Source organism: Tachypleus tridentatus, chromosome 9 (genome assembly GCF_004210375.1).
Source record: "Tachypleus tridentatus isolate NWPU-2018 chromosome 9, ASM421037v1, whole genome shotgun sequence".
Classification (NCBI taxonomy): Eukaryota; Metazoa; Arthropoda; class Merostomata; order Xiphosura; family Limulidae; genus Tachypleus; species Tachypleus tridentatus.
Window position 1 is genome coordinate 125,555,685 of NC_134833.1, and position 13,269 is coordinate 125,568,953.

The 13,269-nt window shown below is 32.4% G+C and overlaps 1 protein-coding gene across 3 annotated transcripts in view; it reads right to left on the bottom strand.

The window, feature by feature from the left end:
- Positions 1-749: 749 nt before the first annotated feature.
- The window catches only part of Alas (5-aminolevulinate synthase), a 37,477-nt gene continuing 24,957 nt past the window's right edge, over positions 750-13,269 (bottom strand). For all 3 annotated transcript variants that reach the window (XM_076457072.1, XM_076457073.1, XM_076457074.1), the window contains 8 exons: positions 10,418-10,628; positions 9,113-9,297; positions 5,213-5,392; positions 4,211-4,375; positions 3,405-3,544; positions 3,132-3,260; positions 2,433-2,657; positions 750-1,043 (listed from right to left, as the gene is read on the bottom strand). In XM_076457072.1, coding sequence (XP_076313187.1) covers positions 936-1,043; positions 2,433-2,657; positions 3,132-3,260; positions 3,405-3,544; positions 4,211-4,375; positions 5,213-5,392; positions 9,113-9,297; positions 10,418-10,628 — 1,343 coding nt within the window. In that variant the 3' untranslated portion in view covers positions 750-935. The remainder of the gene's footprint in view (positions 1,044-2,432; positions 2,658-3,131; positions 3,261-3,404; positions 3,545-4,210; positions 4,376-5,212; positions 5,393-9,112; positions 9,298-10,417; positions 10,629-13,269) is intronic.

Here is a 13,269-nt window from a genome sequence, read left to right on the forward strand (position 1 = left end):
ATATATTTTACAGAACTAGTTTGTGTTGCTGTATTTGTTTGGACAATACCAGATGTTTCTCATTTCAATTCTAAAAGAATTTAAGAAGTGACTGAAAGTTACAAGATCAATTTGACTTCTCAGAAACAAAAAAACCAACTGATTAACCGAAATCTCAAAGAATAAAGAGAAGGACACCAAAACCCCAGCCTCCTACTATCTTAATGCCCTTCAGAAATTTCAATGCAAAGGATATAGAAAGCATGCTAAATATTATGGTTAGGTGTTTTATAAGACATGGTGACCAAACCAAATATCACAATGAGTTTTAAAGCTAGGCTTACATTACCAGACATCAAATTGACATCTCGCATATCCAGTAGTTACCGAGATGAATGAACAATTATAACTTTGATGTAAACATTTACACAGATCTTAAAAGAAAGCCAAAATTAAACCAGCTGAAAGAGTACAGTAATGTCAATTGCTCAATGTACAGAAAAAAAAGAACTACTCAGAGTTTGCAATAATTGTAAAATGTAAAATATGTCTTAAATAGACAATTTCTTCCTCGCATCAGTAAATGTCACATAACCAAATTGGAACTACGTGAAATATGCAACTAAAGTGCATAAACTGTACAAGAGACAACATGTAAGTAGTATGTACATTACATAAATCAAAACATTATCTAGAGTGTGTAGATAATACAAGATATAATACAATTCTAATATGCGTATGTGTCATAAAGAAAACGTATGCTTGTAAGCTTCAAGTGTGCAAAATCTTTATTTCAGTGTAATACTTTTTTTTATATAATAGCTAACTTCAAAGTTGGATAATAAAATATACCTTTAAACATGTGAAATAATAAAAGTATAAAAACTAAAGATATTTAATGCTTTTAAAATTAACTCATAACCACTGTTACTTTACTTTAACAAACACATTTCATGTTAATGTGCAGCAACCATCTGGGGACATCCAAAACGATTTCCACAAGGTGGCAGAACTCGTGATTCCAGATGTTCAAAATATAACGGCTTCTCACAAAATTCACATTTCTAAAATATAAAACAATAAATAAAGAATGTAATAACATTTATTATACTTCCTTAAAACTACAGTATAAAATTCATTGGTAGCAGTAGACAAAGTAATATCTGTTTTGATTCCCAAACTGTAACCTTAAATTGTATTAGGAATGTTTCAAAAAGTAGAGTTAAATCATAGGACTTAATTATACTTTTATACAAACTTCAGTGGTTACTAAAAGAAAATCAATGTGGAGAATTTATTTACTTGTAAATTCATTGATTGATTATTCTGCACTTTCAATATTAGTACTTGAGTTTTAATAGACTACCACTGTCTTCCATAATATCGTGTGTTTAACGTTAGTATATATTTTTAATATATATTTTAAAACAAAATGGTGATAATTTCATAACAATAAAAAATATATATTTTATTACTTCATAATTGTTTGTTAGTTCACAAGTTATGGTGTTTCAATAATATAACCTATGCCTACATAACTTTACAGAAAATTCTTTGTAGCAGTAATAACTGGTATTTAGTCTGATTCTCAAGTGCTTTACTTAATTTATTAACATCATCTGGCTTGTTACCCAGTTTGATTTACTTAACTGGTTGTTTATTCAGTTCTTGTGTTGAGCATGGAAATAAGTGTGTTATCCATTACCTGTGATATAACAGTTAGATAGTGGTACCAAGACATTAGTTATTTTGTATGTTTGTTGTTTTATCTAATAGACTATGCACATTTCCCAAAAACAGCACCATGTGTAGTATGAATAGTTCCAGATGTCCTGAGCACAACTGGTTATATTTTTTGGCACCATCTGCTGAAATTTGTTGCTTCTTCTGGACTGATTTCAGGAGCAGTTCATAATGGCTGCCTATAGAGATTTTTGTAATTTTTGCCAAGAACTAGTAGTTGAGTAGCAAGCATATAACGAATTTATAATTGTATTACAAATGCCATATTATTCTCCTCTTCACAGCAAGGACTTTATCATTTATTAATATTGTCAAATTCATTCACTGTAACCAGTGCCATTTACATCTGAGTTTTATTGCCAACATTATCCCCTATTGAATTTTGGTTAATAAAATATATGCAATTTTCAATAAAGGTACTATTGTCCCAAGTATCTATTGCATGTTTCATCATGGGCTTAAAATTACTTAACATAAATACTTCTTCATTCCCTCAAATTTCAGGCTTAATATGATCTTCTGGTTTATTAAGTATTAATATTTTGTTTAATGTCTGGCCTTATTTCTGATTTAAGACATTCTTTTGGTAATTTTATTATATTCTAACAATTCTTCAAGACAGTTCTTTTGGGTAAAAACATATACAACTATGTGACAAAAAAACGACTGCTTTTTGACTGCATACTGAAATGTTCAGTAATTATATTTACCTTTTCACAAATCCCGTCTCTTAAAGGCAGCTTCAAGTTACGCCACACACTCACGAGGTCTCGTACAAATGTGTCCATCATGGGTTGAGTATGGAATGGGGTTGGTGCAATTCTAAGCTTTTCTTCACCTCGAGGAACAGTTGGATAATTGATGGCCTGAACATAATGTCCGTACAATGAAATCAGTTCATTTGACACTTTGGTAGAGTACCAAGGATTGCCAATCTAATTAAAAAAAAGTTAGTGTTGTGTTAGATTGGTAGTCATCAAGAACCAAGCTATTCAAACAAGTTTTACATATAAAAGTATAAACATTTGAAGGTAATAATTTTTCATCAAATGAAAATAAATTCCATAATAATGATGTAATTCTAAGTAAAATATCTTGACACTTTGATTATCCAACTAGTTCAATTGTGTATTGTTTTTGTTTCTCATATTATTATTGCAGAGTGAACAAATTACAAAGAAAAACATATGCTGAATTACAAAACTAGTTAATAATAATTTTTCTGGCAATGTACTAAACCTGCCCCAAAAGCTCCAATACAAAATACTGAAATACGTCAAATACATGAGTATTGGAACCACAAAGTTTTTAATCTTTTATGCAAGTTTTGTCAGCTTTTATATCATTGTGTATAAAGTTCAGAACAAGAAAGGATTTACAGGTGATAGAATTAACCTAACTATACTTACGTGAACAGGAATAATGTGAGATGGACAATGTACAACAGGAATTCCAGCATCCATTAGTGTTTTACGAAGATATCGGACATTGTTTTGGTGCTTTTCTCGCAGCATTCTGCCTTCCTCGCTTTTCAATACCTGACAAGATGTTTTACAAATGAAATAAATCAATGATGAGATATATGCACATTAAATAACAATAACCCTGTTATGCATTTTAATAAGATCAATTATAATTTCTTAACTTCTATAAAATAAAATCACAGTAGATGTAAAAGAAACCTGAATAGAAGTCAATGCTCCCTTTAGAACCGTGGGAGGAAGAGAGGTGGTGAAGATAAAACCTGCTGCATAGCTTCGAACTGTATCCACCAAAGACGATGTACTAGCAATGTAGCCTCCAATGTTTCCAAATGCTTTTCCTAATGATAATTCAAAATTTCAAAAGTTGTTTTGTTTTCGAGAAAGTGTGACTTCAATAAATGACAACATTAATATATTCAAAACTATAAAGGACAGTGCCATGTCAATTATTGTCATTGTTAACAACCACCTTTATTATTTACAATATTACTAAAAGCTCAATCAACTGATGTACTTTAATTTATTTATTTAAAGCCTGACAAATTTGTGCTAAACTATCTACTTAAAGCTTAACAAGGCCTATTAAATTACATGTTTAAAGCTTAAGAGGGCCAAGCCAGACTATCTACTTAAACAGTAGCCAATGGTGTGAAAATATATGAAACCTCAAGTCAAGTCACATGATACAAAAACTCACACTGAGCCACAAAGTCAGACAAACTGGAAAAATATTCTTAGAGTTATTTAGTAGTATTTAGTGTACTTTCTTGCCTTAATAAACTGGTCTGTATAGCTTATTTTTGAACAAGTAATAAGTATTATCTGGACAATGAATGATCCTTAATGCAAATTCAGATTGCAATAATTTACCTATAGCTTTACATACACACAGTCATAGTGTGTTGCAAGTCAAAAAGACAATATTAATTTTGTGATTAAATTTGAATAATGTAATTTCACCTTATACTCTGTACATGTATATGATGAATTAGGGTTAGCCTTACCTAATGTGCCAGATATGATATCCATTTTGTGCATAACCCCATCACGTTCTCCAATCCCACCACCATGTTCACCATACAAACCAACAGCATGAACTTCATCCACAAATGTTATTGCTCCATACTTGTGAGCAACATCACACATCTTCTCCAGGGGACAAACAGCTCCTAAAGAATTAAGCAGAAATAAATAAAATTATGAAACAAATTTTGAATGTCAAGGCTAAATGATGCTATCTTCTTCTTCCAAGATTTTATATTTCTGTTTTAATTTGTTAACATTAATCTTGCTGTACCCTGCACCTGTCTATAATTTCTTTTAATAAACTGACAACAGTTTACTAAGTTGACTAACACTTCTGTTTAATTATCCAAATCTTAGCTAACCTTTTTTTTTCATAGCAGTAACAGCTCAGATATGTCAGAGCTACACTCAGTATAATGATATGGTGTTTCTCTACAACAACACAGTACTTTGACTGGAAATATTCTAGGCACCATCATAATATTAATGCTAGTAAAGTGATACTTTATTTCTATCTACACTGCATGGCAAGATGGGGCAGATCCTGCAGGTGCCAGTCATGGCTTATTCCTACATGTCAATGAGTAGACATTTTATTTCTATTGGTTACTGAGGGGACAGTTTGTTCCTGCTTGCCAGTAAGCAAACAAATTAATCTCATCTGCTACCAAGTGAACAGTTTATTCTTATCTGCTCCTAAGTAGACATCTTATTCTTATCTGCCACTGGGTGTACAGTTTATTCCTCTATACTGCTAAATAGACAGCTTATTGCTATTTGTCAATAAGTGGATTTCATATTCTTATCTGCTACTAAGTACACAGTTTAATCCTATCTACCTACTACTAAGTTTAAAGTACTTCTACATGTTACTGAGTGGATAATTTGATCCTAGTCCCACCAAGTGAAAAGTTTATTTCCACTGAACAATAAGTGGACAGCTTATTCCAACATGTTAGTAAGACACAATTTATTCCTACCTGTCATCGAATGGACAGTTTCAAAGGCCACAATCTTGGGAATACCAATGTCAACTTTGCTCAAAACTTCTTCCAAGTGTTCTGGATCATTGTGACGGAAGATATGCTTCGACACCCCGCTGTTTCGTATTCCTTGTATCATGGAAGCATGATTTCCAGCATCAGAAAACATGTGGCAGCCTTCAATGTACAGAAATAGTATGTTAACATGGTAAGTAAAGTCTTGTTAACATAATTTGGAAAAAAAAATCATGCTATGTTAATGCCTGTTTAACCACTATTAACCGTAGTCTCATCACTACCGATCTTAACAAACCTATTTCCTTGACTATGGTTTTGCATAGTCTACATCTGCACTGAAATATACCATTCTGCTTTGGCAAAGCAAATTATTATTTATCTAATTTCTCTCTTACATTTCAGAATGTTCAGTACGTTTATTAATATTTTGCTCAGAGAGTAACTGTTGAACACCCAATGACTAAATGAGAGAGAAATGTGTAAAACAATAAAGTATTAACAGCTTTAAATATACATTTACATTTACAACTAAGTTGGGATACAGAAAGTATGCATCTAATAACAAATGCTCACAATTTAAGTCTTAACTACCAAGTTGTCACACAGACACCATATTTTCCAACACATTTATTACAATTCAAACATAGAAACGTAGTACTCAAACTCAGTGTCTGTTTCGTGATGAAAACCCACTTGTAGAGAAAAATACAGACGTAAAAACGGCTGGTATGATAGAGAAAAACTATGTAGAGGAGCAAACTACATTTTGACCTTTGGTCATCCTCAGGTTCCCAAAGAAATAAAGAGGTAACTGACCAATAGCTGACCACATATTTGAAGGCAGTTGTGTAATTGAGTGTAGGAATATAGAGGGCATGCTTAGATGTTTGATTATATAATATAGGTATAAAGGTGTTCCTTTGTATTGGTTTATTTTGGGCTTGAGTTGTTGTAGTAAGGCTTCTTTAATTTTGCATTTGTTTATGTTTGTTTCTTTATTTAGTATTTGAATGTTTTCTATGGTTATACTGAGTTAATTTGATTTCCAGTGTTCGGAAAACGTGTGAAGGTGACTTTTTGTGTTCTTTAAATCTGGTTTCCATTTTTCTACTTGTGTCTCTAATATACAACAATTCAAGCTCAAAATAAACCAATACAAAGGAACACCTTTATACCTATGTTAATATATAATCAAACATCTAAGTACGTGTTCTATATTCCTACACTCAATTACACAACCGCCTTCAAACATATGGTCAGCTATCGGTCAGTTACCTCGTTCTTTCTTTGTGAAACTGATGATGACCAAAGAAGGTCGAAACATTGTTTGCTCCTCTACATAGAGTTTTTCTCTATCCATACCAGCCATTTTTACATATATATGAGTGTCTGTTTTCTTATAGCAAAAATACATTGAGCTATCTGCTGTGTCCATCAAGAGGAAACGAACCAGATTTTAGCATTATAAATCTGAAGACTTACAGCTGTCCCATCAAATTGAGATCAAGCGTACACGGATCATAACTAACACCATTTTAAAAAATCTTAACAACCATCTTCTAAGACATTTTTTGTGTTGTCTATCTTATCAACCACATCATAAATCATCTTATGTGTTAGATACTCCAGCAATCACATTCTAAACAATTTTATGTATTGCACTCTAGCATGCATGTTTTAAATGTTAAGTGTTTTTATCTTAATAACCATGTTTTAAGACATCTTATGTGTTGTTTATCTCCGTAACCACGCTGTTATGGTATGTACAGCATACAGGTAGTAGTACCTGACATCAGACACACTTGAAAACTTAACATTTGAGTTGTAATACTTAATAACTGAGCATAAATCACTTACCCTATTAAAACGATTAATTTTTGCCTGTTGGATAACTTAACATTCATGTTCTAAACCACCTTACTTTAGGTGTCAGTTACCTTAACGACCACACTTCAAGGGTGAATATAACATATAGATTACATCTGATACTATACTCAACCCAAAACTTAAAATTCTAGTTTTAATAATTGATAATTAAACATAATCACTTGCCCTAATGAAATAATTAATTTTTGATTTTCTTAACAGTATAGTATTGGAGCTATCTATGCATAATAAATGATAAATTCGTAGACGTTTTTCACACAATTTCTGACCACTGTGGTCATCACAGTGTGTTCATATTAATATTTCTGTTACTATTACCTACCAATTATGATGTCAACTAAGCAATCTATAATCTCAGAGACTTAAGATTTCATTCACAGTTATCACAAGCGTACAAGATACCCCCACCCCGCGAAAAAAAAAAAGCACTTCAGAAATATTGGGGATAAAAATCACAAGAATCTACTAAGCAATTCCCTTGAGTGTGGGCTGGTTTTATTTTTGGACTTTCTACCAAGTATAATAAAGTTTCTCAAGCCACACACACACAGTCAGTGTTGCTCTAGCAAATATACAAGTTTAATTTGATGTTCACTATTTGTGTTACTCACTACATGGTGGGTTTTACATTGTTATAATTTATTAAAAGCAGATAAACTTCACAAAGCAAGCTGCAAACGTTCCGTATTCATTATTTTTTGTTTCAACTCGTATTGCCGCTTATTTGTATATTGTTCAAAGGAACGTTCGAGTTCAGCGTTTGATGCAAAACACAGAATTATATATATGTTCCATAGTAATCGATTTGAGGTAGTTATAATGCTCACAGCTAAAGGAACACGTGTTTATTATTCGTATTTTGTCATAAAGCGTATGGGGCTCATTCTTTTCTTCCCTCCCTCCCTCTCTCTCTCTCTCTCTCTCTCTCTATATATATATATATATATATGGATTAACTGTGCAAGAACAGTTATGTATTTACAATAATTGGCTATGTTCACAATTCCAAGTTACCCGGATACTGCACTCAAAGAAATGACCATTAACAAATCACTCGTTGGTTTATTTATTAGGGTTAATGATGTAAGGGCAATTTGGCCGAAACGTTGACCCGGACATCTACCTCAAAGCATTGTGTAATTCGCTTAACCAAGCGCACTAATTAATTTAGTTTTCAACGTAACGGAAATTTAGTACTCAATTTATTTTTATAATAATTTCGTATAAATTGGTATTTAGTCTTATATTTATGCCCCCCGCTAGTACAGCGGTATGTCTCCGGACTTACAACGCTAAAATCAGGGGTTCGATTCCCCTCGGTGGGTTGAGCAGATAGCCCTTTGTGGCTTTGCTATACGAAAAAAACACACACACACACACTTATATTTATATATAGCTCCCCAGTGGTACAGCTGTATGTCTCTGGACTTAAACATTAGAAACCAGGTTTCGATACCGGTTATGGGCAGAGCACAGATAGCCCACTGTGTCTGCAAATAAATAAAATCAAACATTTGTCTAACAAATACAACAATAAGGCAAACCGTAAGGTTTACGTACGTTGAATATTTAGCAGCTGTTGATAAAAATCGCCTGTACATAAATAGTTTTTATCTTCTATTCAGTGTGATACTTCCTACATTTAAGGTTTTTTAAACTTCTATCTGGTTAGGAATACGTGTAGAAGTTACATGTCTTTATCTTGATCTGTTGATGTATTAATAATTAATATCCCCTGCTATATAGCTTTAAGATAAACGCAACACCCTACTTCTTGAAAAATACAAAATTTTTGTGCTTACGATTGCCATAGCAGTTTATATGTCTTTCAAAATATTCTCTGCATTACTTTGGACTAGAAGTAATTATAAAAAAGTTGAAAGAATAATTTCGTTCGTGTTAAATGTCGACCTAAACACTACTGCTGGAATGAATACGGACTAAGACTATACACTAGAACTAGATAACTACAAAACAAGTTTAGAAGGTTACCCGGCAGGCTTTTAGCCAAAGTAAACAAGGTCGAGTCATTGGCCACAAAGCACGAAGTGAACAGTAGAGCTGCTTCTTTATTGTGCAGTCGAGCGAGTTCTTTCTCCAGAAGTTCGTGAAATGGAGAATTTCCCGATATGTTCCGGGTTCCACCAGCACCGCAGCCATGTGCTTCAACAGCTTCACTAAAACACCGGGTAAACACGGGTGAGCTTTGAACAAGTTGCTTTTCACATGGTAATGCTACACACGGCTTGACACCCATGTTTGTTTGCCAAATAATCACAGCTTATTTGTTCTCAGTTAAGTGTAGATTTGTTCAGTGAACTATGCTTGTTTTTTCATCGTAGGATATTAAAGAATATAGCAAAATTAAACACTAATGAAAAGGCAATTAACGTTATTTTAATAAGCTACAACACCCTCTAGCCTAATTAAGGACATACCTATGTTTGAAAATGTTGATTTAAGTGAGAATGTGACGTCATAGAATAAAACAGCTATCGTTGTATTTATATTCTCGTCTCTTGCCAATAATAAATATAAAAACTCGTAAATAATAGTTTTAAAATATTTAGATACTTAAACTATATATATAAACATTATTATTACATAAAATTTAGCAATGTTTCTGACATCAGCATGTCTTCCAAAGCACATCACCTTCTATTTACAACTAATCAAAATAAAGAGTTATAAATAAGAATAAAAGATATTCTACAGATAATTGCCTTAACGTTTTGAATAACAAAGTACAGTAGCTCAAAGCATAAGATAAAACCATGCTGGAGCATGTTTACTTCAAGAAATGTTAACTACTGACTTTTTCTTTTCACATTCTTATACGTTAGTACTTTACAAGTTCTTAATAGGGCATGTATAACAAAATTTCAGACTTGCATTCTATCTGCTATAAATCACTGCACAGAAAAACTTAAAGAATTAAACAAAGGGAATGTGAAAAGACGTCTGCGGTTAAACATCATTTTCTTGGTCTGGATAGGCCTAAGAAAGTTCACTGTTTAAGTGCTCGAGCATTTTACACCAAACGTCCCGACTGCTGTCTTACATGAATAAATTTACTTGACGTAACTTCCATTCATAATTAATACTTTGTGTTGTTTTCTATTCAGATTATTTGAAAATATATATGCAAAACTAAAATGTGAAAAAATGACGAGTGCCGAGTTCATTTGTCAATTAAAACATATGTAGCTGTAGAAAAACAACACAAATCACACCAAATAAACGATTTTTTGTTCATAGAATTTTTATTTTCATCATAACATCTCATAAAATACTTACATTACTGCTCTCTTGACCTCTGGGTGTCGACTCATTCCTAAATAATCATTACTACACCAGACTGTAATGGGATGACTTCCATCAGTGTGTTCTTGTGCCAGAGGAAAATCTCCTGCTATGCGACTAACTTTCTTAAAGATTCGATAAGAATGATCCTTCTTCTTTTTGGCAATCTGATCTTGAAAGAAGTCTTCATAACAAAATGTCGATACTAAATTTAACATAAAAATGCTCTAAATAATTTAGTCTATGAAATCTAAGAATTGGCATTTCATTTACTTATGTTGTTATAAAATAATAAACGTTAAAAGTACATAAAATTACAAAAGTTCTGAAACACGGATACTTATATACAGTTGTTTTTTTTAAGACGGAAATTTGGAGCCCCCGGGAGGGTGGGAGTGCCCAACAGGATTTAAAGCCACAATTGAAGGATTTAAAGTTGAGTCACACATTAAACAGTATATTCTGCATAGTTCAGGATCAGTAGGCTATAGCTATGGGCCTAGAGCGCCAAGTTTAGAAGATGGCATTTTTTTCAGAATAATAACAAATATTGAACATAAAAAGTCTATACATATTTCTTTTCAATGACATCCTATACAATATATTAGCATATAGTAACAAAGTCAATAATGTGTCACTATTACTAAAAGGTGGACAAAATCATAAATCCGTCTCTGTCCACGACAGTGGGTACACTATTCTGTTTTCTTACATCTCATCGCCTGTCTCATGTTTAGACAATGTAGTCCTTCCTTCCAATTTATCATCAGCATTTCCATCATATGACTGTTATTTTGGAGAATGAATTTTTAATGATCATTAATTTTGATGACAATCTCAATTATAATACCTTGCATGCTTCTGAGTGACAACATAAAAGGTTCCCTTATTCAAATTCCTCCAAACATTTTCAAATATTGTGTCAGCTACCCCTAATCACTTGTTCCATATAGACAGGAGAACGTTTCGTAACTTTATCTTCTGATTCCCCCTATTTTAACCTTTGTTTATATAAGAGTTTCACTAGTTTATATATATAATTATCGAAATATTATTGTCCAATCTCAAGGAACTGCACAACTCTACTGCTGCTTCTTAGTTTCAGTCAGTGGGTTATATAATTGATGTGTTCAGTCTGACTGTGTTCACACCTATGAAAACCACCACATTACATCTCATCATTCTACTTATCCATTTCAACTAGTGACTTCTACAATTGATGTATTTAGTCTGGCTGTGTTCAAACCTATGAAAACCACCACATTACATCTCATCATTCTACTTATCCATTTCAACTGGTGACTTCTACAATTGATGAGTTTAGTCCGACTGTGTTCACACCTACAAAAACCACCGCATCACATCCCATCATTCTATTTATCCATTTCAATCAGCGACTTGTATTTTGTCCATATACAACATTAAGTAATCCCAACTCCTGCTTCTTGTTTTATTAGTTCTACAAATAATTTTTGTTCAGTTCTATAGATAACGTAATAACTTAACGTCCTATCTTCTTTTCTTCAGAGAGTTATAAAACTGTTTTGATGACATGTGCTCTACCTTGTGTAACATTTGAACATGACCTTGCTTCGTTTTGTTCAGCAAGTTCCAAAACTGTTTTGATTATCGGTGGTCAATATCTCCTATATACTTCTCGTGTAATTCATCACTAATTTATATTTTTAATAAATGTGTTCTGCTTGTCTTCAGCCATGTTACTTTACACTGCTGCTTCTTCCGTTTATGTATGTATTATACATATAATATATATATACACACCCCAGCTTTAATACAACTATGAAAAATACCCAAGATACACAAAAATAGTTAAATGTTAATTATTACATTTATTTGAATACATAACTCCTGTAATTCTCTGAAGAAACGTTGTTTCAGTGCATGTCAGAAATCCAGATATGACAGCTTCAAATCCTGTTAAGTTTCCATTTTCAATTAATACAATTAACAGTAATTAGTTACAACTATTTCTACAGTAAAATTGGTTCGATACATATAACCTTTTTTCACTTAGAATATTTCTCAGTTTCAAAAAAGGTTACAGTTTCTCGTTTGTCTATTAAACGGATAGCTCTAAAAAGGACACTAGGCCTATTATGCTGAGGAGAGAAAAATAAAAGGATCATTATATACCAATGAAAAAATAACACACTATGAAACCGAAATTATTAATAAAGTTAAACAATTATTTACAAGTAAAGACCATGGATGTACAGAATATGTGCATTGAACGTACTTTTATCTACCCCTCACTTCCACTTCAAAACTATTCTTAACAGTCTCGAAATGGATTTACGTATCAAAACAATCTAATTCAACAGAAAATTTAAACAGCGATAAAATAAAAACACTTTTTAAGCGATTGTTCGATAGAATAATAAATTAGCATTTATTTGGAGCAGGCTATGCTCGTCAAATAAGTAGGCCACCTGTATGGTAGCTCAGCCAGAAAGTACAAATAAAGAAACTTTTTTTATATGTTTACATCTGAAGGTAACAGTAACGGCTGACCTATTTTCTGCATCAAGGCCTATATTTATAATTGAGTCTGTACTTAACAGGCTATTTCACTGTCTTTCTTGTAATATTCTGTAGCGCATAAATCCCTCAAATGTAAGTGAATAATGCTGTAAAAATTACAGAAAAACCTTTTTTTTTGTTTCAACATATAAGACAGCATCAATCAATTGTACAGTGTCAATTAAACAAAATTCTTATTTTCTTGAATACACAGTTCACTAAAAAATTTCAATTATATGTAGGGCGAGTGATTTTTGGAAAATATATAAAACTAGGTCAAGATACATGCACTTAGCTACACGACA